Source organism: Alternaria dauci, chromosome 4 (genome assembly GCF_042100115.1).
Source record: "Alternaria dauci strain A2016 chromosome 4, whole genome shotgun sequence".
Lineage (NCBI taxonomy): Eukaryota > Fungi > Ascomycota > Dothideomycetes > Pleosporales > Pleosporaceae > Alternaria > Alternaria dauci.
This window is the reverse complement of record NC_091275.1, coordinates 2,121,697-2,144,121: the sequence shown is the minus strand read 5'-3', so window position 1 is coordinate 2,144,121 and position 22,425 is coordinate 2,121,697. Positions and strand designations below refer to the sequence as shown.

Here is a 22,425-nt window from a genome sequence, read left to right as displayed (position 1 = left end):
TACATATGGCGTTGTTAATCTTTCTCGTGCGATATTATTCTTTGACCACCATACATCCTTTGACCTAGGCACACGCCCATCCTGAATCAATTGGAACCAATTTTCGAGGAATGCAAACGTGATATATATTGTTTTCTACGTATGAGTATAGTATGTGCGCAACCCGTCGTTTGAGTATCATATGAGCAGGACTTGTGCCAAGCCAGTGTACGTGAATGTTTAACGTATGATACTCCACAACCCCCAGTGCCTCCAAAACGCCTACTACTTACCGAGCCTTCCGCGACACGACGACTGGTTGATTGACCAGAGGGCTTCCATGCGTCTGGATGGTTTCCTTCAGGGCCCACTCCATCTCCATAAACACCCAGCCAAAAGATCATATGTCGAAGCCACTTAATCACCCTGATGCTCTCAATGACATGTATGAGTGCCATACTGTGAGCAACGAGAAAACAGGGTTGAATTGGCGGCACAAGAAGACATCTCGTGTAGTGCGAAGGAGATAAAAAACCAGAACAATAAACTAGAGGCGTCTGGCGTCATTGAGCAGGCGCGCCAACAACGGCAAACGTATGTGCGTTCTTGTCGTATGAAATCCACTTGTTGTACTGTTTGAATTAATTAGTTCTGAAGTCGTGAGATTTTGTACAATGACTTTACCTGAGAAAGCGTATATCCTAGCCTCAGCACCCTATCCATGCGATTCTTCACTGTGCTGGCCAACTCCAAGTATCTTTCCTCTTCGTCGTGCTCTCTCTCGAACCACGTCTGCGGAAAGTAGCTTTGCGTCCAGATCAGGCCTCTCACAAGGTAATCCTCAGGTAGTGGCAGCTCGTCTTTCCTCTCACCCTGAGCAGGGAACAGACCAGTAGCGAACAATGTGTCGATGTTTGGTGGTTGGTTCTGTGTCTGGCTTTGAACCTGATTTTCTGTTTTGACTAACGTATTGAGAAAGGCGACGACCTCCGCCCATGGCATACCATCCAAGATGATCTGAACGTAATGATTAGAAGCAAAAGACGCAAAGAAAGCGAGCATGATGTGTACGTGAGGGAGTACGTTTTTGTCTCCAATACGCCGAAGCACTAGCGCAAATGTGTCGTTGGAAAGGGTTGTGGCGTTTACGAAAGTCTGTTCGTCGCTGAAAACTTTCACTTCGTCTTTGAAATCTTCGAGTTCTTCCTTTGTACGAGGGAGACCCGCTGGATATTGTTGGTCAACTGTAGCGGCAGTCCGGATCTTATCCTCAATAACACTTTGAAGAGGCTCATCTGCCTTCTCCAAGATCTGAGTGAGGAAAGCCCGACGTAGAGTGTTATCGTCCTGTCCATAAGCGAACCAACCAGCGATGTTGGTTACCGCAATATAGACGCCCTGCTCCTTCCACTTCGCTGTCACACGACCAATGTGATTGTCCAAGTTTCCAATAAACTCTGTCTTTGCATTTGTAAACTCGGCTGAAGGTGACTGGCGTCTTTTCTCCTCAGGTACTGAGTATTCATTGAATTGTAGGCCGTGTGCTCTGATAAAGCTGGTGTCAATCGCTAGAGCATGCGTGGAAGTAGCGCCGGCGCGGCCAAGGATTGGATCCAACAGAGTCAAAATCGACTCTCGTGCGCTCTGGAATGGCTTTACGCAAGTCAACGATCTCGAGTAGTAGTACATCTGTTGGAGTGCATTGGGCCGCGCCAGGATAGCCAGATGGTGATACAAGCGACCCACAGTAGGGTTTTTATCAGCAGCCTTGGTGTACCAAGAGCGCGCAACGCCTGCCCAGGTCTCACGGTCGCGGACGTCTTCATCTTCGATAGCCATCCGGTAGCGTCCAAGATCTCCAAGGCACTCGATCCATGTGTCCTCAAAAGCTGGAACGGTTTCGTATAACAGGGCCATCATCTGATACGCCAAATATATGAATGCCAACATATAATCGATACTGTCAGGAAGACGCCTCCGAAGCAGTTCCAGAAAAGAGTGAATCCCATGCTTCCACATGCGCGCGGGCATGGAGTACTTAGCCGCGAGACGCCGAAGAGCTGGCGATGCGGAGGGATGCTGACTAGCTAAAAAAAAGTCGTGATGTTCGTGTAGGAGAGTACGATGAAGGGCAATTAAGGCCTGCCAATGATCGGATGCAAGCTTGGTGTCGCTATCTTGTGCAGCTGCAGCTTGTGCGCGGTCGACATGGATACATTTAGTCTCTACCATGGTTAATCCCGCATAGATTGATTTCACTTCAGACGCAAGCTGCTCTTGAGATATAGGTCTACTATCGGGCTGCAACAGCAGACCTGGATACCGAGGATCATAGCGCTGGAGCTCAATAAGCCCTGGTTGGCGTTGAGAGTGCTGGGTTTTAGGAATAGATCGTTGTGTCGAACGAGCAGGGGATTGAGATTGCGACGATTGTATCGGATTGCTTTTCGTAGCTTCCACTGACCATTCGCTGGAAGGCTCGGGTGTCGTCTGGTATGGGGATGGCGTACCTCTAGTGCTCTGCTTAGGATCGAAGAGGCGTGCATCTTGTTGTTTTGGTCGCGTCCGATCTGATACAACGGTATGGGGGATCTGTCTCGAATACTCCGGATCGACTATCTCCACATGAGAGGGGCCCTTTCCCCTTGGGCTAGTGAACTCATGCTCTGCGGGTCGTTTCCTACCAGATGGTGGCGAGTTTTGTCGCGAGTCCTTTCCTGGATTTATTGTAAGGCCTCCAATATCAAGTGCTGACCTATCTCCTGCAGTTGCATCTGACGAATGATCCGATCTCCTGACCATGTTAATCGTGGATCTAGTAAGTGTCGAACATTCGTAAATCTATCAAAACTAACCTGAATTTTGTGCTCAGCTCGCGAAACTTATCTCGTGCCTCTCTCGACGTCAGACCCTCAAAATCAGCACGGTGGTCGATCCTCCCATGGTCATATAGCTGCTCAGCGTTCGGGAAAATTCGGCCCTCGTGCCCTGGGTAGGGACAGGGATGGGACCTTGCGACTGTGCTCTGGTTCTTGAGCGCCTGAGCGAACTTTGATTGAACAAGTTGACCAGTATCCATTATATGACGAGAATTTCAACTGTAAATCTCTCTTTCGTACTCGGAGTCTCGTATGCGCCAGGAATTTGGTAGGAAAGACGCAGATGATCTGTTACTTGGTTGTGTAGAACCCCACATTCCCGTCTTGCGCCGCGCACTCAGGTCCTGGCGTGGCAAGAATCTTCCGACTCTGAACTCTACGCAGTATCTGTCGGATGCTGTTATTGCGCGATATCGTACATCAATCTGACCAAGGGTCAGTGTCGGTTTGGGGTCCAGAAAAGCATCTACGCGAACTGTAAGGTGTGCTCTACCTTTGCACTGACGCAACTCGTCGGTCAACCAAAGTGGCGGTGTCGCGGCTGCTGGAGATTGTAGAAAATATAAAAAGCTCTTAAAACTCGCATCAATCCTGCGATATGAACGTATTTGTTTGAAGGAGGAGCAGAGCCGCATTTCTTGAACAACAAGAGTCCGCAAAATTGCGAAAGCAGGCAACAAGGCGTCGGTCGCACAGCGGCAAGATGTCAGGGGTGGGTCAGGGAAGCGGGCACGCCCTCCGGAGGCCGCAAGCAAGCGCATTCGACAACTCTGGGAGGACCAAACACCAACCATACACGGCTTGGAGGACCTGTTGCCTAAGCCGTTTCCCATGAAGAAGGCAAAAACAGGCATGCGCTCACTTTATGTCTATTGCAGGTGGCGTCGCGCAGTTTCTCAGCCGCACACATTGGCCCCACAATGCTCTCCACTAACGCAAGCATAACCACGCAGAGATCTTATGAAGAGGTCGAGTGGGGGCCGGTTAACAAAATCTCGATCAAGACCTCTTACAAGACTTATGAGATTACTCAACGCATAACAAGCAGACGACAACCCAGGCTGGTCACCGTTGCAAACAGAGGTTCGTTTTTCTTAAGCAGTGTCCACTCACCGCATGATGTGTACAATTATAATTACGGCATCCCTGTGATGGATAGCATTGACCACATTCTTGAAATGGCTGCTTTTACTCAGCTCACTACCTACAAGAATGGGTTCCCTGCTGACCTTTTTCCCAGCTCATCCGCCAACCTCTCATTGTTTCAACGCTAGGATACCAGTGACATACGCTCACTTTTTGTGGCCATCAGTACCGCCGCAGGCAAATTGGAATGGCGTCTACGGCGCGTATGACGATATGCATACAGCCGCAGCAGGCAAAGTTATGCGACACCTTACGTTCCAGGCCTCCGAAATCGAGGTACAAGGGCTTCCAGTATCGAGCTACCCATTAGCTGGCGCAAATGCCACATCGCTGGGTTTAGAACAGGGCAACCTTTTGAGGGAGACAGGTTTCAGTCACTTTCAGATCAAGACGAATGACCAGGCGGCCGATGCGACTAGCCAACGATCGAGAGATTTATGGAGAGAGACCGATAAAAGGACGTACTTTCGTGCTCTAGAATTTTTGATACATTGACTTTGCAGCGCGTTGTGCGGAAGATCGCAGAGTAGTGACGATTGCCATACCGCTACGAGACACACGTCACTTGTGTTTGGTGTATGCAAGCAGTACCCGAGGGTCTGGAAATCCGCACGTGTCACCAGCAATTCATGTCAACGACCATGAAATTGCTCAGGTGCAGATTTACGGACTATGTGCTGCTAGGTTAACAGGTTTTAGTCTCGCACATGGCGCCTGTGGCGCTCGGGTAGTGATCTATGTGTTGGCGCTCTGAGGCAGGGCAAACCAACAACAATAAAGGATTAGTGTTCCACTGTTGTGCGCATTATGGTAAAGACTACGGCATTTCAGGGAAGGATTTTGAGGCCGACGAGCCAATGGTTTGGGCATATACCTAGGTACTCGACTAGTGAAGGACGACGGATGGAATGCAATCACAAGAAGGAACCTTCAATTCACAATGGCCAAGGTAAGAGCCAGTACTTGAAATACGCTTGTATGATCATATCTTTGGGCATGAGATATGCAAAGTCGAAAGAGAAGGATGCCTTGCAGTGTCTGGCTCTCAGCTATCACATTGCGTTCGAGAAAATTTCCTCATCTATGAAAGTCACTGAAGCACTACTCACTAAAGAAAATACACGGAAAATTATGTTTGGATACGCTATCACTCAACGACATGTGCTGATGCCACTATGAAATCTGGACCTGCCCAACCAGAATAGTCAGGCCTGAACCCGTTTATGCATACCGCGATAGTGAGAGAATGGCATGTCTCCCATTGGCAGAGAAATTTCCGGCCTGCGGGCCGTTTGTACGTGCCAACTTTGCCCCGCCATTCCGAAAGTTTACTTTTGCCCATGGTTGTGCTTGCATATTTTGAAACATTCAGGCAGCTTATGCTGCTGTGCCCCGGAATAAGATAGGGATTTACGCCCGCAGGATGATGGACGTCATCATTTCTCGAATTATGAAGAAGCTTTTGCTATTTGATCACTTCGCCGGCCGGATGATTAGATTTGAAGGCTGATTAGATCGATTCAGGTGTCAGTACTGATAGCAACCTTGGAACCTTGGAAGGCTTTACAACTGTTGATATGTGACTTACTGCATGATACATGTCGAATGCAGACCCCCAAACCCCCAAGACTCGATCACGCTGTGGAGATTAGCATCTTGTATGCAATAGTTGGCTCGATCGAAACGTGCAGTTTCAAAAGTTCGGAAGCGGGTGCTGTGGTAGCATAACCCATTCTTGCGGAAGCACACGTACAACGCTGCCTACCTAGCATTGTACAACACCACGAGCGGGGTTCTATGACGCCCTTCCGCCGCAACCGGCACTTAATGATGCTCAAAATTTCTTCACTTATTGACACGATATCCGTGTCCAATAGACGTTTTATCTCTATCTGCAAGCATGTCAAGTGATTCATCGTACATACATGGAGGTACGCTGATTAGTACTCTGCCGGGGCGAACCCCATAAGGCTGACCGAATTTTGGGGTCAATATTACGCGCTTATACGTGTCGACGAGTGACATGCATGATTCTGCGATGCCGAAAAGGCTACCCGCATAGTCCGCTTACAACCACCAGATCATGTGTAAGCATACCGCAGTAGTCCTGTGTCTCGGTCCTGGACTACTGGGTTGGATCCAGTGCGACAGTTACAGAGTGGTTCGTCCTACAAAAAGATCCTGTGACACGCTTTACCGACCGTCGTTCATCACACGCATAATGGCTCCTGGTCTATCTGCCTTCTCTGGCGGACAACGATGCACACCTCAATCGACTAAAGGAGGCTGATATATTGATTGAGATGACCATACGCTTACCGGATATGTCGTTGTCTGCTTCAGGAATGCTATACTATTGATTTCCAGTATACTGGTGTGCTACTTCCGGACTCATATCAGATTCTAAAAAAGATATTGTCATTGAAGCAAACCAGGTAAAGTGTACTGCATATTTAATCCTATATGCGAGCAAGCAGACGAGTCATCGATTGGAGAGCTGGGAAGTGAAGCCACCAACGGGCTAATACTACTGACGAAATCTTGAGGGCCGTATAATATGGTTGCTCTTATCAGATTGGCGCGCATACCGCATGAAAGCAGGCTATGGGCAAGAGGGTGCACGACAGATGCCGGTAAAAGGAATTCTGCTCATGGATCGATCGAGGAATAGGCGTTGATCGATGTATCTGATACCTTCCTCTAAGGATTCTGTGTTACAAGCAGTCTGGGGCTGAATAGCATTACAGATTCAATCTTGTAAGGTCCTTGATGTTCACACAAGGGTGCGCCAAGTGAGGGGTTGGCCAAGGTAACAAGGCTGAGACGGAGCGACCATGCAGTTTTGATTGCCACGAAACATTAAGCGAGGTCCTGATTTGAGGGCTGAAATTGACTGGTCGCTCGCCGTAGGGCTGCTGAGTCCTCCATGCAAGTGTACCTACGTATGGCGAGATCTCAGGCTTCAACGACTGATGCCTGTACCTTCCTAACCCGCATTGTTCGCAATATTGCGCACCATTCAGCTATCCATCCGAGGACCTCAACCACAAGCGAGATATGGGGACAGTCTCGTATATACGATTGATGACCACTGCTCAGCCGCAGACTGTCATTCACAGATTCTGACTGGCGCATGAAGCGTTAAACCTCTCCCCAAATCTGATTGATTCAGTTTCCAGCCCATTGCGCAGAAAGCAGGAAACGAATGACGACTTGGACGGCATAACTACAGCATGTGCTAGTCCTTCCGAGATACCGTCCGATTTCTTGACCGCTTGTGAAAGGAAAATGACCACGTTGTATGCAGCAACGGGTTCCGACGTAAGGGCAACATCTAGGAAAGTACTTACCGGTTCGGGCAATGGGAAGCTTTGAGCGCAATGGGCGGATTGCCGGTATCTCTCCTAACCTATTCCTCCTTTTCTCCGTTTCGAGTTCAACATGTAACTCTATGCTGACTGGAAATTCTGCGCCAAGAACCGACGGAGACTGTCTGACTTGCAACAAAACGAGCCCTTCTGTAAGACTGTAGAGCTAGCGTTCGAAACCTTTCGTAGGTATGGTAGGCACTCGCCGATGGTTCAATCCTCTAAAGCATGGTCGAATGGAGGAAATAAATGCCAGGATACCTGAACCTGGCACCCAGCCAACTCGTCCGAGTCGACGAACGGCAAGTCGCAGTCGAATAGAATGCCTTACGTTTCATTTTGCCTTCGCTCCGGGGAGCTGGAACCTAATTTGCGCAGTCACGATTCGCCCTGAGATAATGATGTCGCTCGACCCACTTCTGTGCAACAAGCCGACCATTTGATCCGGACAGTCCATGCGGTGCCGTAACCTCTCACGATTATATCATCGCTACGGAGACCAAACCCAGGACACAAGGACTATCAGCAACCATTTTAAACCCGTTTGCGAGGGCTGAATCTCGCTCTGATCAATGAGAATAGTTTCCATAAACAGATGACACCGATGTCCTCATTGGCCAGAATATGCACTAGCGAAAGTGAGCGAGCAATCCCGCGGAAACCAAAGATAAACCAAAAGGAGACTGCTACTACTCAAATTACCTGCAAGAATGTGACGGCATCGGGTCATCTCTGTTGAAGGATTGCGCGCCACAATGAGTTGCGACGCCGCCTTGGTTACGTGGAGAGTCAGCAACACGCTTTTCGTCCGCAGGCAACCTTCGGAAAGCGGCCATGTTCTAGTTAGTGCTTTGCTTAGTGTATTGCCTAGTTGAACATGATCGCGGTCAGGTTCTTCAAGCTAGTGACGAATTGCGTGGCTGTGTCGTTTTTGCGTCGCATTGAGAGGATGCACGCTGGCAACAACCACCTCATGACAGCTGACCAGATCTGAGTAGTAGTCTTGGGTTCATCGTATCGAGGTACCGAAATGTAAGCACGTTGAGCCCCAAAGGGATTGAAACAGGTCGTGTGTGTGGTCCGATGGTTGATTGCTGACGGTGCAGCTCGGTTGAGGAGATTAGTCACGTATCCTCCACACTTCATTTCTGACTACGGAGTTCTCTATATCATTGACAAACCCCGAAAGCATATGTTACGATTTGTATTTGAGAGAGCTTTTCCCGATTTTGTAATGCTGGATAGGCGAATCAATGGTTCGAGTTTAGAATTGGATAAGATTAAGCGACCGACCGCTGTGAGTAAACGAGATTTTCGCTTCGTGCTGAAAGTCGCTACCAAGCTCATGGCTGAACACCTCAATATGACGTTTTGGAGTCTTCTTTGTCTGAGGCAGACCTGCTGGGGTGCTGTGTTACGACAAGACACGGTAAGATACCTCGAAACTAGATACCATAACTAAAACCTGCGAAAAGAAGATGACGACAATAACGGTGCTTCACGAAGATTTCTGATGTGCAAAGTGGAGATGTTCGTCCGGATCAGCGTATCTGGTATAAACACTGTGGGAATAGTGGAGCACATGCTATGACATCATCCTGGAGCGACAAAGGAAGGCGGACGTCGGATTTACGCCTGCATAAAACAGAACGCGCTCACATAGTCGACCACATATGGCACACCCATGCTTTGGACTGCGGCCGTCGTATCGAAACCTCTAGTGCGGAACGACTTTGAGGTTGCAGTTACTCCGCACGTGAGGCACCAGAACGATTGCCCCCACTTGTCTGCGGGGTTCTCCGTGCACCAAACGGCTCGCGCGGAGGGTTCCACCGACAGCCATCGCAAACCATGCCGTTGTCACAGCTAAGTGAACAGCAACGAGCGATCATTACCGACCGCACCCGAATATGGGAAGTAAGACGCTTCTGCCAGGTGTTGCCATCTGTCGTCAAATATATACGAGGTTCGGAAGCAGGCCTCACGAACACGCCTTCAGAGCGGCATGGGCGATATATCAAAGATGAACCGGACGGCGCGCTCACTGCTATGCTGCGATGCCTCATCCATCAAACGGGCGCAGATCTGGCAATGGTCAGCTTGCTAGACGACCACACCCAATACTTCATTTCGGGGGCTAGTCAGGCTACTGCGAATGATGCCAATATCACGCTGGGTAAGTAAACTCGACACCATGCTAGAAATCGCAGAGAGTCTGACTTGGATAGAAGATTCAACAAAGTGGTATGGATGCGAATCGGTTACCCATCATGGAGGTCTATGTGAGCGGACCATCACATGCCGAAATCAGCCTGGCAACATGGCCATTTACGAAGAGCTCGACATGGCCGCATCGGAGAGAACCAAAGACTTACCTTTTGTGAAGGGTGATATCGCCAAGTTTAGACACTATGTGGGAGTGCCCCTGAATCCTTACGATGGACCAAACATCGGCACGGTCTTCATATTCAGTTCCACACCATCGAAGAATGGCTTGTCAGCGGCTCATCGTTCATACTTGTGTGGAACAGCATCACATATCATACGGCACTTGGAACAAGCAGTAGAGGCGCTGGAGGGTAAAAGATTGCTCAAGTTCAATCAAGGTGTGGCTTCGTTACTAAGGATGGGTTCCTCTGCCGGACTGGCGGCTGAGTCTACGCGAGAGCAACCGTTGTCAGAGAGTCGTAAGGGACAGCAGTCTATGGTATCAAACCTGTATAAAGATTCAGCCCTCCGACTATATCAGCTATCAGCTACGCTACTCTACGACGCTTTCGAGTTTGATGGAGTCCGAATTCAAGAATCGGGACCCTCGGGTAACTTCGTCAACAGAAACCCCGCCTGGAATGGCTCAAGTGTATTAGCTGAGCATCTAGGACCGAGCGCTCACAAACCTCAGAATCTAAGCCATACACTCATTAGCCGACTAGTCAAACTGTTTCCCCAAGGAGCCGTCTTTCAGGTACTCGACGAGAAAAGCAAGATCGTTGCTGCTACGAGTGCAAGCGAGGTCACACTATTTGATGATCCAGTTCTATCAACGGAGCTGTGGGAGTCTTTTCCAGGAGCAGCACAGATCGTTTTAATGCCGCTTTGGGACACTTTCCATGAACGTACCACTGGTGCAGTCTTGGGATTTGCCAACACACAGGCTAGAGTTTGCCTCAGTTCGATAGATCTTGCGTCTATTTCTGCTTTTTGCACGACCATAATGACGCAGGTGCGGCGTCTCGAAGCACAAGCTATGGACAAGATCAAATCAGACTTCCTCGGATCAGTATCTCACGAAATGAGGACACCACTACATGGCATACTATCTAGCCTCGAGCTTCTAGCCGATATACCGCATAACGCACATCAGAATGACTTACTAGAAACGGCAAGATACAGTGGCCTATCACTGCTTGATACCATAGAGCGTGTTCTGTATTTCAGTAACATAAGTTCTGGATCAAATATTCCAAAGCACGCAGGCTCCATCGCGCCTAGCGAAAGACTCGTTCATCCATCAAGTCTTGTACACCATAAGCCGGCAGATCCCCCGCGGGATAGTGACACCATAGAGGCTATCAGCCTTTGCGAAGACATCATCCATAGCGAGTCGCAAAGACTGCGTCTCAAAGAGGCTGTCCAATCTCAGCCATCCATAGGTTAGTACACTGGTAGTCCGCAGTAAATGGTTGACTCAAGCTCACGCTCGATAGGTGCAAAACATCCTCCAATCATAGTGTTCGATACAAATGCCAGTTGGTCCTGCCGCCTCAAGGCTGTCAGTAGCTTTCGCGCGATATTGACCAACTTGATAGTAGGTCATGCAACAAAAACTTTTACATTAACCATGCTAATAGTGAAAAGAATAATGCCTTGAAATTCGGTGAGTCAGTAAACTGTATTCGGGTTTCATTGAACACCACGGATGATACCATCAGTATCTCTTGCACGGACGCTGGCCAAGGCATAGCTTCAGACTTTATCCGCCATTTGATATTTGATTCGTTTTCTCAGGAAGACCCTGTTACTGAAGGTACAGGTCTTGGACTTTCTATAGTCAAGCAGACAGTCACCATGTTTGGTGGCGATGTACAGATTGAGTCAAGCAAGACGCAAGGTTCTGCCTTCACAGTTAGTCTCCCATCAACCCAGCTGCTACACCGTACACTGGGTGATGCAGCGGAGTACGTAGACTCGCAGTCTGGTAAGGCTGAGCTGCCTCAGCTAGGGATCAGCCTTTTTACGCCAAGACGGTGGAAAACCGGAGATGCAGTAAGAGATCAACGGCGAGTTGGGTTGTTGTTGGATTCACTCACGCAAGATCTGAGACGGTGGTTCAGCATCACAGTCATTCCTTGGCAGAGTGCAAGCATCTATCCGCACTCGCGGCTGCTTTTCGTCTTGGAAGAGGACGAAAACTGTGCCAAACTGACCTACGGAGGCACGTACAGCAACACTGAGCGAATCTTGCTTTACCCAGATATACAAACAGCGCTCAGCCCATACGAAACACCTTCCAAAAGGATCGCAGCCATCGCAGGCCCAGTAACCATTTCAAAACTCCAGGACGCGCTGGCGCACTTGTTCCCTGACACAGTCTCACCTTTCAAGCTTCGTCATCAATCTGACGATGCACCAGCGACTATGAAACATCAGAGGCAATCGCGCAGAAGAAGCCAGATTCAGCCGAGTGAGGAGGCTGCCGACGCGTCGAATGACGTATCGACATTAAAGATGTCCGACTTGGTCCTCGAAAGGGAACCGCAGGTAGACGGCGAGGAAAGCGCTGCGCGTCCGCAGTCAATACCAGCAGTCAGCCATGCGGGAACTTCAGAGCAAAAAGTATCGGGAAACCCCTTGGAAGGACCATCGCTTGAACAGAGTATACAAACGCAGACAGAGCAAGCAGAAAAGCCAACGTGGTCGATGCCATTGAAAGCACTCGCAGCGGAGCCGAAGATGCTGCTTGTCGACGACAACGCTGTAAACCTCAAGGTACTTACCATGTATGCTCGCAAATGTAGTAAGACGCCTGCAACGTCTGTCGGTGGTGGGCAGGAAGCCATTGACGCGTTCGAGAGCGCCATGGAACCGACTGATGGTGAGGCTGCGCAACCCTTCGATCTCATCTTTCTCGATCTCTCGATGCCAGAAGTCTCGGGCTTCGACGTTGCGAGAAAGATACGTGAGATGGAGGCACGGTTAAGGCGCGATAGGACGTATATATGCGCACTTACTGGGCTTGTGAGTGGGAAGGATCGTAACGCTGCGTACGAGTCGGGTGTAGATAACTATCTTGTCAGACCTGCACGGCTGAGGGATTTGCAGGGCATTATTGAGCACTGGAGGGATAGCTCAACTCAGTAATAAACAGAAACCTTGGCAGTTGTTTGTCTTGTATGGTTAGGTGAGTGCCTCGAACACGTGACATGCGTACTGATAGACGACGGATGCATAAATGTCAGGGGAACATTGAGTCACGTGTCTGTTTAACAACCCCGCGGGCATCTCTAGTGTACATCCGGTGTGTTCGCAGCGCTGCCGTCTGTGCACGAGTCGATGATGATGAGACAAATTCAAAACGCGATGGCTTTCCTGACGTGTCTCACCAACGAAAAGGCGATGGCGAAAGCCACATTCCAAAGCCATGGAAATATTGGTTCATGGCACTCAGACAAACATGCACTAGCGTCCGCGGAGGCCAATGCGACCGAAACCCCGATGGCGTGGGATCTGATTATCAAGTATCGCGACGTCATGACCTTGTATCTACGACGAATCCACAAAAGTTGCGCCCTGTCAAGTCTGTTGTGGGGGAGCGCTAGCGGACGTAATATTGCGGTCAAACTGTTGCACCGCGATCTTCACCATCTCCTCCGCTCCTTCCCACTGCTGACCGTCGCGACTGTTGGCGGCTTTGAGGCGTTCTATTCTTAGTAAGCTGATCTCGCCCTTGCACCCGACGCCGAAGATGATACTATCGCGGCTGTTAGCTTGCAACCAGCAAGACACGACGTTTCCCTGCCTATCGTTGCGTCGCTTAATGAGGGGAAGGCTGACAGTAGGATTAGTTGAGTTACAGCAATGCGCACACGGTCGTGATCGATAGCCCGGATCCCCACCCTTGATAGCAACAAAACCCAACGCGCCAGGACTTGGACAACACAAGCAATTCGACATGGCTTCCACGACAGACGCCGCCTTTGTTGAGGACATTGAGGTGGAGCAGGAATTCAGAGCGCGTGTCAGACGGCTCAAAAAGTCGAGGAAGATAGGGGCAACATCTCCAGGACCCCACAGCGACAACGAAGACGCGCCGCTGCTGACCTCTCCGAGGAACAACAATAGGGGCGCGGATAACGATGGAAACGACAACGACGAAGAGGAATGGGCAGGATATGCCGACTTTCGAGGTCTTCCCTGGTGGAAGCGACCCTCGGTAAGCGCATCAAGGGTCTCCTATCGAGACTTGATCGGCTGACGGTCACAGATATACTGGCTACTGCCGCCCTTCCTCCTCTTCACTATAGCGTTCGGTGGCATTTTAGTACCCAAGATCAACCTGATTATGGACTTGGTGTGCGAAGAGTATTACGCCACTCTCGAAACCGATCCGATATCCTCTCCGATGGACCCGGGGCAAGATCGATGCCAAAACGATGCCGTATCCTCCCGCTCTTCGCTCTTCCTCCTATACGCTAGTTTGTGCTCCGGCATACTCTCCGCTATCATAAGCCCAAAGATTGGTGCGCTCTCGGACAGGTATGGAAGGAAGAAGTTCATGATTGCCAATACGTGTGGTGCGCTTTTCGGTGAAATTCTCACCATACTGGCTGCCAAGTTTCCCGAGACTGTACACGTCAACTGGATTCTTGTCGGTTACTGCTTGGAAGGCATATCTGGATCCTTCATTGTCGGCATGGCATGCGCACACTCCTACGCATCCGACTGCGTCGCACCACAGAAACGAAACGTTGCCTTTTCATACTTTCATGCCTGCTTGTTCGGTGGTATTGCCATTGGACCTGCGCTTGCTGGATACATCATCAACGCGCGCCAGAAGTATGTTGGCAAGACTGATGCCGTTTTGCTCATCTTCTACATGGCTCTCGGTGCTCATCTGATCTTCATCGCATTCCTCACGTTCCTTGTTCCTGAGTCTCTGAGCAAAGCACGCCAGGAGGCTGCACGTGAGAAGCGCAGGGAAGAACTTGAACGACAAGGTCCTGCTGGAGACTTCATCAATCAACTACGCTCCATCAACCTTTTTGGCCCTCTGAAGATCCTCTGGCCGACCGGGCCTGGAACCTCGTCTGCTGTGCGCTGGAATCTCCTTTTGTTGGCTGCCACCGATACCATCATGTTTGGTGTCGCAATGGGCGCCATGAGCGTAGTGTTGGTCTACACTCGCCGGCAGTTCGAGTGGCACGAACTAGAGTCCGGTCGCTTCACCACTATTGTGAACAGCTCCCGTGTCTTCGCTCTTCTCGTCATCCTGCCTATCCTAACGCGCATCTTCCGCGGTAAGAACGGTGCGGCGCGCATGCGCAGCTCAGGTTCTGATCTGTTCGATCTCTCCATCATTCGAGCAGCCATCTTCTTTGATATGGCTGGCTACCTCGGTTATGCCCTTGCCCGCAAAGGCGAGCTGTTTGCGCTTTCTGGAGCTCTCGCTGCTGTTGGTGGTATTGGTTCACCCGCTCTTGGCGCTGCGTTGACCAAGCACGTACCGCAGGACCAAGTCGGACAATTGCTAGGTGCAACAGGCTTGCTCCATGCCGTTGCACGTGTCATGGGTCCCACCATCTTCAACGGCATCTATAGTGCGACTGTTGGAACTTACCGTCAGACTGTCTTTGTATGTCTTGCGGCAACGTTTGGAACCGCGTTTGTGTGCAGTTGGTTCATTCGTCCACATGGTAAGTCACGAATACATCTCCATTGCAAGCTCGACGCTAACGCCGCACAGTATATATCGACGACGATGACAAACGCGCTGCGCAGGCGGATGAACAAGAAGCGTAGCTTGCTTCTCTTCATGCTGGCGCTTCGATCGCAGCCTTTTCCGTACCTTAGATTTTTCGGACATCATGTCCTGTTTTACAGCATGTATCAGTACAAACAGCGTGGGCGTCAGGGAAGGCATTTTGAAACAGTTTGCACATGTTGTTCTATAGGCCTGTATACTTTTAGCAGATGCGATGCTTCAACATGCATTTTTACCATAATCGAACTTTTTGTCATTAGTTGTGGACCTACTCATATACTGCTTGCTTACATGCTGTTTTTCATAAGATATATAAAGCTGATTGCGAACTATGGACTGTGGGTTTGAACTTGATATCATCACTCTCACAATCGCTATGTGCTCTGCAGCCCCCTCTCATTTCCCGTCCTCAATTTCTCTACTATGCCCCACACAGCGGTGCATAGCATGTGGTGGCTGGTGTGTTGCCAGGGTGGGTTTTGGGGACAGGTGTAAGCTTTCCCTACCGGCGTTACAGCGGGGCTGACTAACGACCCTCGGGCCGTCAGGTACGTCAGCTTCCACGTTGCATCTTTCCGTGCCAATTGGCTGTCGCGCAACCATTGTCGCTTTCACCATTTATCTGTCGCATTCCCTTGAAGCCGCTTCAAGCTTGCGTCTCAGCGGTCGCGACTCCCAACTCAATGTCAACAGCATTCCGGTAGCATCATCACTGGACAGCCCTCGCTGGGGCCCCGCAATCGCCATGTCGAAAGAGAACCGCGCCTTCGATACCCAGAGATTGGGTGCTGGCTATGGCTTCGAGTCGCACCCAAAGCGCGTCGTTGAAATGCCACCAACATGGGTGCTTTTCGTAGGCTTGGGCTTCCTGCTATGCGCAATGGCCTTCTGGGTACGAATACATGCGCGCACGCGAAGTGATACACGCGACTGACACAATGGCGAGCCATAGTTATATATAGCATTGAACCTCCTAGCACCTACCCCACGACTGCCACGACGCTCCGAGAAACAATACGTGACCATCCTGCCCGACGGCGCAAGGAGCGCTCCAACGGACCTACCGTGTTGGCTGGACAAATGGGCAGCAGAGAAGGAGGCAGCAAAGACGCAAGCAGCCAAAGATCCAGGAAGCAAGGTCGTCATACCACCACAGATGCCCATTGAGGAACCAGAGTTGTTCATGAGCGTCGTCGTGCCCGCATACAACGAGGAAGAGCGTCTAGAGGGCATGTTGGAAGAGGCCGTCGACTATCTGGAGAGTCAGTACGGTGACGCGCATGCTGGAGGGAAGGGCGAGAAGAGTCAGAAAGGATGGGAGATCCTCATTGTGAGTGATGGCAGTACCGATGGCACCGTCGACAAAGCGCTGGAGTTCGCCAAAGAGCATCAACTAAGCCAACATCCAAAGCCAAAGCCGGGACCTTGGTCGAAGAACGGTGACGCAAAGCCACCACACGCTACGCACATCCCACACGGCAGCATACGTGTCATCACACTGGAAGAGAATAGAGGCAAAGGTGGAGCTGTCACACATGGTATGCGACACGTTCGAGGCCAGTACATCGTCTTCGCCGACGCAGACGGCGCAAGTCGCTTTTCTGATCTAGGAGCGCTTGTCGACGGTTGCCAAAGCATACAAGACAAACATGGACGTGGCGTCGCCATCGGTTCACGAGCTCACCTTGTCGGCAGTGAAGCCGTTGTCCAGCGCTCCAAGCTCCGCAACTTTCTCATGCACTCGTTCCACATCCTCCTGCGCATCATGACACCTCCGGCTACTGCGCGCATCAAGGACACGCAGTGCGGCTTCAAGCTCTTCTCCCGACCGACATTACCCTACATCGTCCCGTACATGCACTCTGAAGGCTGGATCTTCGATGTCGAGATGTTGATGCTGGCTGAAAGCGCTGATATCGCCATGATTGAAGTGGCCATTGGATGGAAAGAGGTCATGGGCAGTAAGCTGAATGTTGTATGGGATAGTATTGGCATGGCGTGGGGTCTTGCGCTTTTGAGAGCTTGTTGGATAGCAGGCATCTACCGGAGGGACTGAGTGGCTAGAGATAGCGAATAACATTATCTCTTCGTTGTAAATCTAAGCCTATTGAGACATGGCAAGACGAACAGTGTTTAGCGTCTAACATGAGTGAAGGTTAATCGTTGTATGGGCAACTGCAAGTTGATCGATCCAGTGATTTACCTGGTCGGTATGGCTAGAGTTTGCAGCAACATTCGTTTCGCCTTCTGCTCCTGGCTGGTTAACACTAATCCAATATACAACACCATTCTCCAAGATATATCATCGCTCTTGTTGAGTCTCCTTATCATGGTCGGATATATATGATGACGTTCAGAAGGTAAATGTACGCTTGGGCTGCTTGAGATGTATGTCATCTTCTCCCCTCTCCCCATGGTCCGTTGGATAACGCTTTATCTGTCTCTGGCAAGCAACTCGAATACAACTATTCACTTTTACGGCCACCATCGAACGCGTGTTCTCACATAACTCATAGCTCACTCAAACCTCGCGATCCAGCCATCGCCAACCCTCTCGCCCTTTGCGTCCACACCACCCCAGAAGATCACACTGCTACCTGTCTCCATGACATCTGCACCGAAGAATGCTCTCGGGCCGGGGTGTAGCTTCCCATCTTCCTCCTCTAGCTGTTTGTCTGAAGGTAGCTGTACTACCGCCTCCGCCCAGGACAGATGCCCAGTATCAGCACCCAAAGCGGACCTGATAGCATCTTTGATCTTGGCCGGGTTGATGGCATTCTTGAGCGTCATCGACGGCTTAGCCTCCAAGTCACTTGAGGGTATCTGGAGGACCCAGGTGTCGCTGAACTGAGTGACTTCATCCGCGTGCTTGGAGTCTTCTGGCTTGGTGTTTGGAATATTAACAGAGGAATCGTTACGAGCTCCAAAAAGATATACAAGGTAGTTTCTACCCCAGCCAGTCGTTACTGGCAGTAGCGCTCCATCATGCCGTGCACGAGGGCCGGGTGCTAGTGGGTTAGTGGGAAACGTGAAAGACTCCCACTTCCTCTCTTCACTCGAGGAGGATACGCCCATGTGATGCAACTGACTGCTCATGGAATCGGTACCAGATATTAGCCATAGTTGACCATTCGCTAGTGCAGCGTTCGATGTTGCGACTGGCGCCGTCGGGAGCTGCGTCCAATAGCGCGCAGCGACATCAAACTGCCATAGATCTGATGCATTGTCCCCAGAACCATCCACTCCGCCAAACAATATCAGATGCTGATCATGGGCAAAAAGCTGGGCATTGCGACGTGGGCCTGGGCCAATATCTCCTGTTCCGACATCTCCCTTGGATGGTTGTAGGATATCCCAGCTCTTCCTTTCGGGGCTAAAGAGCCAAACAGATGATTTCTCATCAATCAGATTGCCATTCTCATCGCTACCGCCGTATACGGCTATGTTTCCATGGAATGCACAGGCTGCGTGGCTTGACCTTGCTGCGGGTGTGCTATTGCCTTCAGATGTCGGCAATGCTGGGATGATACTGTAATCCATTTCCGGTTTCCCAGAGTGCTCAACAGTGATGATGTGCACATGGTTACTAGCAAGAACGTTGTTGGCAGTGTCGCCACCGAAAACATAAGCCTTGTTACCGATGACCGTGACTGTATGATTGGATCGCGCCAACGAGCGTCTGAAAGTCAGCTAGGCCCTGGCTAGAGTAATAGTGAGGTACATACGCCGACGTATCACCTGTTGCTGTGGCTATGCGTGTAAAGGTAACCTTGAGAGGGAGCGTTGGCTTGGAGACGATGTAAGCAGCGTAGCCTGCTTCCGCGGTGTGTTCAACCACTTCCGCAGCGACATAAGCGCCTGCAGCGATTTCAGCCATGACGCTGATACTGATTGGCGACGGGAGTTTTGAAAATAACCAGGAACTCAGTCAACAAGGCGTCGAGGATGAACAATAGTCTCAGGCATGGATGGCTTCGAGAGGGGCGAGGACTAATGCAGGTACGCGCTCGACGATGACGTCAATGGTTCCACAACAACAGCATCTAGGCAGCTGACTTTGCTTTGAGATGCTCATTGCAACCACTCCGTACATTCCAAGATGACTTGTTGCTCCGAAGACAGTCAAAGTTTGTACGGTGACAGATCTATTGCATGTAGCATTTAGTGAGGAAGATAAGCATCGTCGGACTTTTGAATACTCGCCCCAAACGCAGTGTTACCATATCAAACAGTATGTCATCGGACCCTCAAATCCAACACGCCGTATCACTACCCAATGGTTTTGGCATGATGTCCCATCCGACAGATAGGCCCTCGATGTAGGCTGCATGTTTCACGGCCTTGAGGTTCCCAAAATGCGTGTGCCGGGTTTCCAGATACTGCTCGACATCCTCTGGCTTTATAAAATCTTTACGGTCAAATCTACTTTTGCCATCGTATCGTCCTAGCGACCGCATGTATTTCATGACCCCAGCCAACGATACTTGGACCTCGTAGGCGCCTCCATCAGTCGCGCGTTTGTATAACGCGGCAATAATCCCAGTCGCCAGAAGATAACCAGCTCCATGATCGAATGCCTGGCAAGGTAAGACGCGCATCGGCTCGTTAGCGCCATATTGCTCAGCCTCCGCTACATTAATCCCAGAACAAGTTTGCACAAGCGAATCAAACCCACGATTCTCAGACCAGGGACCTTCAGGACCGTAAGCGCTGAGACTTGCAACGATCAATCTTGGATTTGCTTTTGTCAATTCCGCCGCACCGAGACCTTGTGCCGCAAGGCTTCCAGGACGATAGCTCTGGAGGAAAACGTCGGCTGTGGACAGCAGATCTAGCAGCTTGGCCTTGTCTTCGGCCTTCTTGATATCGAGCTGCACTGTACGCTTGCCGCGCGATAGATCGATGTCGAGATCAGGAAGATCAGGTAACGATGGTGATGTGATCCAGATGACGTCGGCCCCGTGCGCCGCTAATGTTTTCCCAGCCACTGGTGCAGCTATGACTCTGCTCATCTCCACAACACGGACACCTTGGAGGCACTTGTCCACTAACGTTGTCGTTGGCTTTGGCGGCACATACGACTGAGAGTTTCCAATTCGTTTCAGGAGAATAGGAATATCCGCGATAGCGCTAGCTTGTGGTAACGCTTCCCACTGATCGATAGACCGTAGCGCAGCGATGACTGCTCCGCATCGCCAGGCCTCGGTCTCCAATTCTACAGCTTTCCATCTTGCAACTTCTCGAGTGACCTCTTCTACCGTCGCGTCTGGAGAAAGCCCCAACACACGCAGTGCGTTCTGACGGTGATTTGGGAAAGAATCATGTATTCTCACATATCCATCAGCTGTCTTGTGGAAACCACCAATGGCACCCCAGGGTGGGGATACAGACTTCCCATCGACCGTATACAGTCGTTCAGATTTGAACTCGACGCATGCGTGCTCGGCCGGAACTGTGACCCGGGGTATCGGAGATGCGTTTCGAACGGATCCAACCAGCGCTGCGGCCAGCGCAGACGTTGCAATGGTGGACTGTGCAAGAACGTCGACTTTGAAAGAGGATGGCAGGCATCTGGCATCTAAAGGTAAATGTAGTGCGTTGAGAGCTTCCTGTGGTAGGCCCAGTGTCTTCCACAAAAAGGCAACCGAGCCGAACGCATCGAGATTCAGGCGACCCATTGGACTTGGTATCTGTAGAGAGGCAGACTCAGGGTCTTAAATCTCGAAACAGGCTGCACCAGTCCAATGACGATGGACTTTAAAGCCCAGGGAAGAGTCACGGAAATCTCAGAAATGTGGACACTTATCCGAACGTCATGTCCGAGTAGGCAGCGAACTGAGCGTCAGAACACATGATTGGAGAAGCAAGATACGAGAGATGATACCTATGAGGCATGAGAGTCATACCTCGGGAGCCGACCATTGCCGAGCGATATTACGTAAGCAATTAATTGGCCAGGGTCGGAACAAAACCGACCAGGGTCCTCGGACTCACGCCCAGGTTCGTCCACGAGAGTGTGAAGTTTGCTGTTTCGGCGACAGAGGCCTACTGTATCGCGATAATTATTAGAGTTGAGCTTTAGGGAATAGTTAATTGTGTTGCTTTAGTTGCTAGGTTTGTCGTCTGAGTCACCGCTGTACCGTGGTTCTCGGCGTAGTACCGTGGTGCCCAGGTTCGTCACGTCACGAGGATGTGGAATGTGCCCTTGAGCTGCTAAACGCATGATGTACAAGGCAAAGATCGATGGTTTTCGCTTTAGACAACAGTCATCACGTCACGGTCGTTGTCATTGGAACCTTGGAAGCTTGCTGTCACTATACCTAGGTAACCCAGTACCTACTGTGAAATACACTTCCAAGCCGCATCCCAAACATCAATCGCAACCTGGGATTCTCCCAAAGCGATGTTGAAGCCGAAATTTACCATTATCTGGACGCGGAGAAAGCCAAATGGTCTTCAGTACACATGAACTCAATCTCCTGATGTTAATGTCGACGCTGGGGCCAGTCTCATCTGGCCTGTTGTAGTGGTATTCTCGTGACCGTATCACAGCGCACAGCAAAGTATGTGATTGACGTGCATGACTAATAAAATGCAAGCTATTTCGAACCACGTGAAAAAGAATCGTCGTATCATGCTTTGAGAAGAGCAATACTTTGGGACGAATATTATGCTTCTGTACTGCTCCCACTTCGAGGAGGTCGTTTGCGCCGCATTAAGACATTCTCAATGTGTACTGGAATGAGCAGTTGTGTTTTCGATGTGCTGAGTACGTTGTCACAGGTCTCACCATCTTTGCGCCCTAGATCCACTATATTCCGTTCCTTGTCGAAGCTAAATATCCCAAATAATCTAGGTGTCATGGATATGGCTGCTTTACTCACAGGCTGTGACTAGCGCACGATGAAGTGCTATGTTCCAGATCTGATACCGATACACACGTCTAGATGGAATTCGAGCATCCTTCACATGCTCGATTTGCAATTCTTACTGAGCCTGACAAGGTCTTTTGCGTTGCTAGAGACAGTTTGTTACCCCCCGTGCAGCACTTCCCTTTCTCCACTTCGAATTG

The 22,425-nt window shown here is 50.3% G+C and overlaps 5 protein-coding genes across 5 annotated transcripts; 3 read left to right on the top strand and 2 right to left on the bottom strand.

Annotated features, from left to right (window-relative positions):
• Positions 1 to 103: 103 nt before the first annotated feature.
• On the bottom strand, positions 104 to 3,681 carry ACET3X_005259 (uncharacterized protein). Its single transcript, XM_069451444.1, has 4 exons — positions 3,352 to 3,681; positions 2,835 to 3,283; positions 664 to 2,773; positions 104 to 611 (listed from the first exon to the last, which is right to left on the bottom strand). The coding sequence occupies exons 2-4, from the start codon at positions 3,056 to 3,058 to the stop codon at positions 543 to 545; spliced, it is 2,403 nt and encodes an 800-aa protein (XP_069307303.1). The 5' UTR covers positions 3,059 to 3,283; positions 3,352 to 3,681; the 3' UTR covers positions 104 to 542.
• A 4,605-nt stretch (positions 3,682 to 8,286) lies between these two features.
• Positions 8,287 to 12,738, top strand: ACET3X_005258 (uncharacterized protein). The gene is made up of 6 exons (XM_069451443.1): positions 8,287 to 8,404; positions 8,497 to 8,801; positions 8,848 to 9,548; positions 9,604 to 11,025; positions 11,080 to 11,180; positions 11,231 to 12,738. The coding sequence occupies exons 3-6, from the start codon at positions 9,224 to 9,226 to the stop codon at positions 12,731 to 12,733; spliced, it is 3,351 nt and encodes a 1,116-aa protein (XP_069307302.1). The 5' UTR covers positions 8,287 to 8,404; positions 8,497 to 8,801; positions 8,848 to 9,223; the 3' UTR covers positions 12,734 to 12,738.
• Positions 12,739 to 13,544: 806 nt separating this feature from the next.
• Positions 13,545 to 15,391, top strand: ACET3X_005257 (uncharacterized protein; the record flags this gene model as incomplete). The annotated part of the gene is made up of 3 exons (XM_069451442.1): positions 13,545 to 13,805; positions 13,857 to 15,285; positions 15,336 to 15,391. The coding sequence occupies 3 exons, from the start codon at positions 13,545 to 13,547 to the stop codon at positions 15,389 to 15,391; spliced, it is 1,746 nt and encodes a 581-aa protein (XP_069307301.1).
• A 546-nt stretch (positions 15,392 to 15,937) lies between these two features.
• Positions 15,938 to 17,456, top strand: ACET3X_005256 (uncharacterized protein). The gene is made up of 2 exons (XM_069451441.1): positions 15,938 to 16,245; positions 16,306 to 17,456. Exons 1-2 carry the CDS (start codon positions 16,099 to 16,101, stop codon positions 17,407 to 17,409), a joined length of 1,251 nt encoding a protein of 416 aa, XP_069307300.1. The 5' UTR covers positions 15,938 to 16,098; the 3' UTR covers positions 17,410 to 17,456.
• Positions 17,457 to 17,870: 414 nt separating this feature from the next.
• ACET3X_005255 (uncharacterized protein) lies at positions 17,871 to 19,230 on the bottom strand (the record flags this gene model as incomplete). The annotated part of the gene is made up of 2 exons (XM_069451440.1): positions 17,871 to 19,032; positions 19,079 to 19,230. The coding sequence occupies 2 exons, from the start codon at positions 19,228 to 19,230 to the stop codon at positions 17,871 to 17,873; spliced, it is 1,314 nt and encodes a 437-aa protein (XP_069307299.1).
• Between the last annotated feature and the right edge of the window lie 3,195 nt (positions 19,231 to 22,425).

Bases quoted from the DNA above. Each gene is read 5' to 3' on its own strand.
- ACET3X_005258 (XM_069451443.1), top strand. From the start codon at position 9,224: ATGCCGTTGTCACAGCTAAGTGAACAGCAACGAGCGATCATTACCGAC. The intron at 9,549-9,603 runs GTAAGTAAACTC...CTTGGATAGAAG, and splicing joins TGATGCCAATATCACGCTGG to ATTCAACAAAGTGGTATGGA. The intron at 11,026-11,079 runs GTTAGTACACTG...CACGCTCGATAG, and splicing joins CCAATCTCAGCCATCCATAG to GTGCAAAACATCCTCCAATC.
- ACET3X_005256 (XM_069451441.1), top strand. From the start codon at position 16,099: ATGTCGAAAGAGAACCGCGCCTTCGATACCCAGAGATTGGGTGCTGGC. The intron at 16,246-16,305 runs GTACGAATACAT...GGCGAGCCATAG, and splicing joins TATGCGCAATGGCCTTCTGG to TTATATATAGCATTGAACCT.
- ACET3X_005259 (XM_069451444.1), bottom strand. From the start codon at position 3,058: ATGGATACTGGTCAACTTGTTCAATCAAAGTTCGCTCAGGCGCTCAAG. The intron at 2,774-2,834 runs GTTAGTTTTGAT...TAACATGGTCAG, and splicing joins GAGCTGAGCACAAAATTCAG to GAGATCGGATCATTCGTCAG. The intron at 612-663 runs GTAAAGTCATTG...TAATTCAAACAG, and splicing joins TAGGATATACGCTTTCTCAG to TACAACAAGTGGATTTCATA.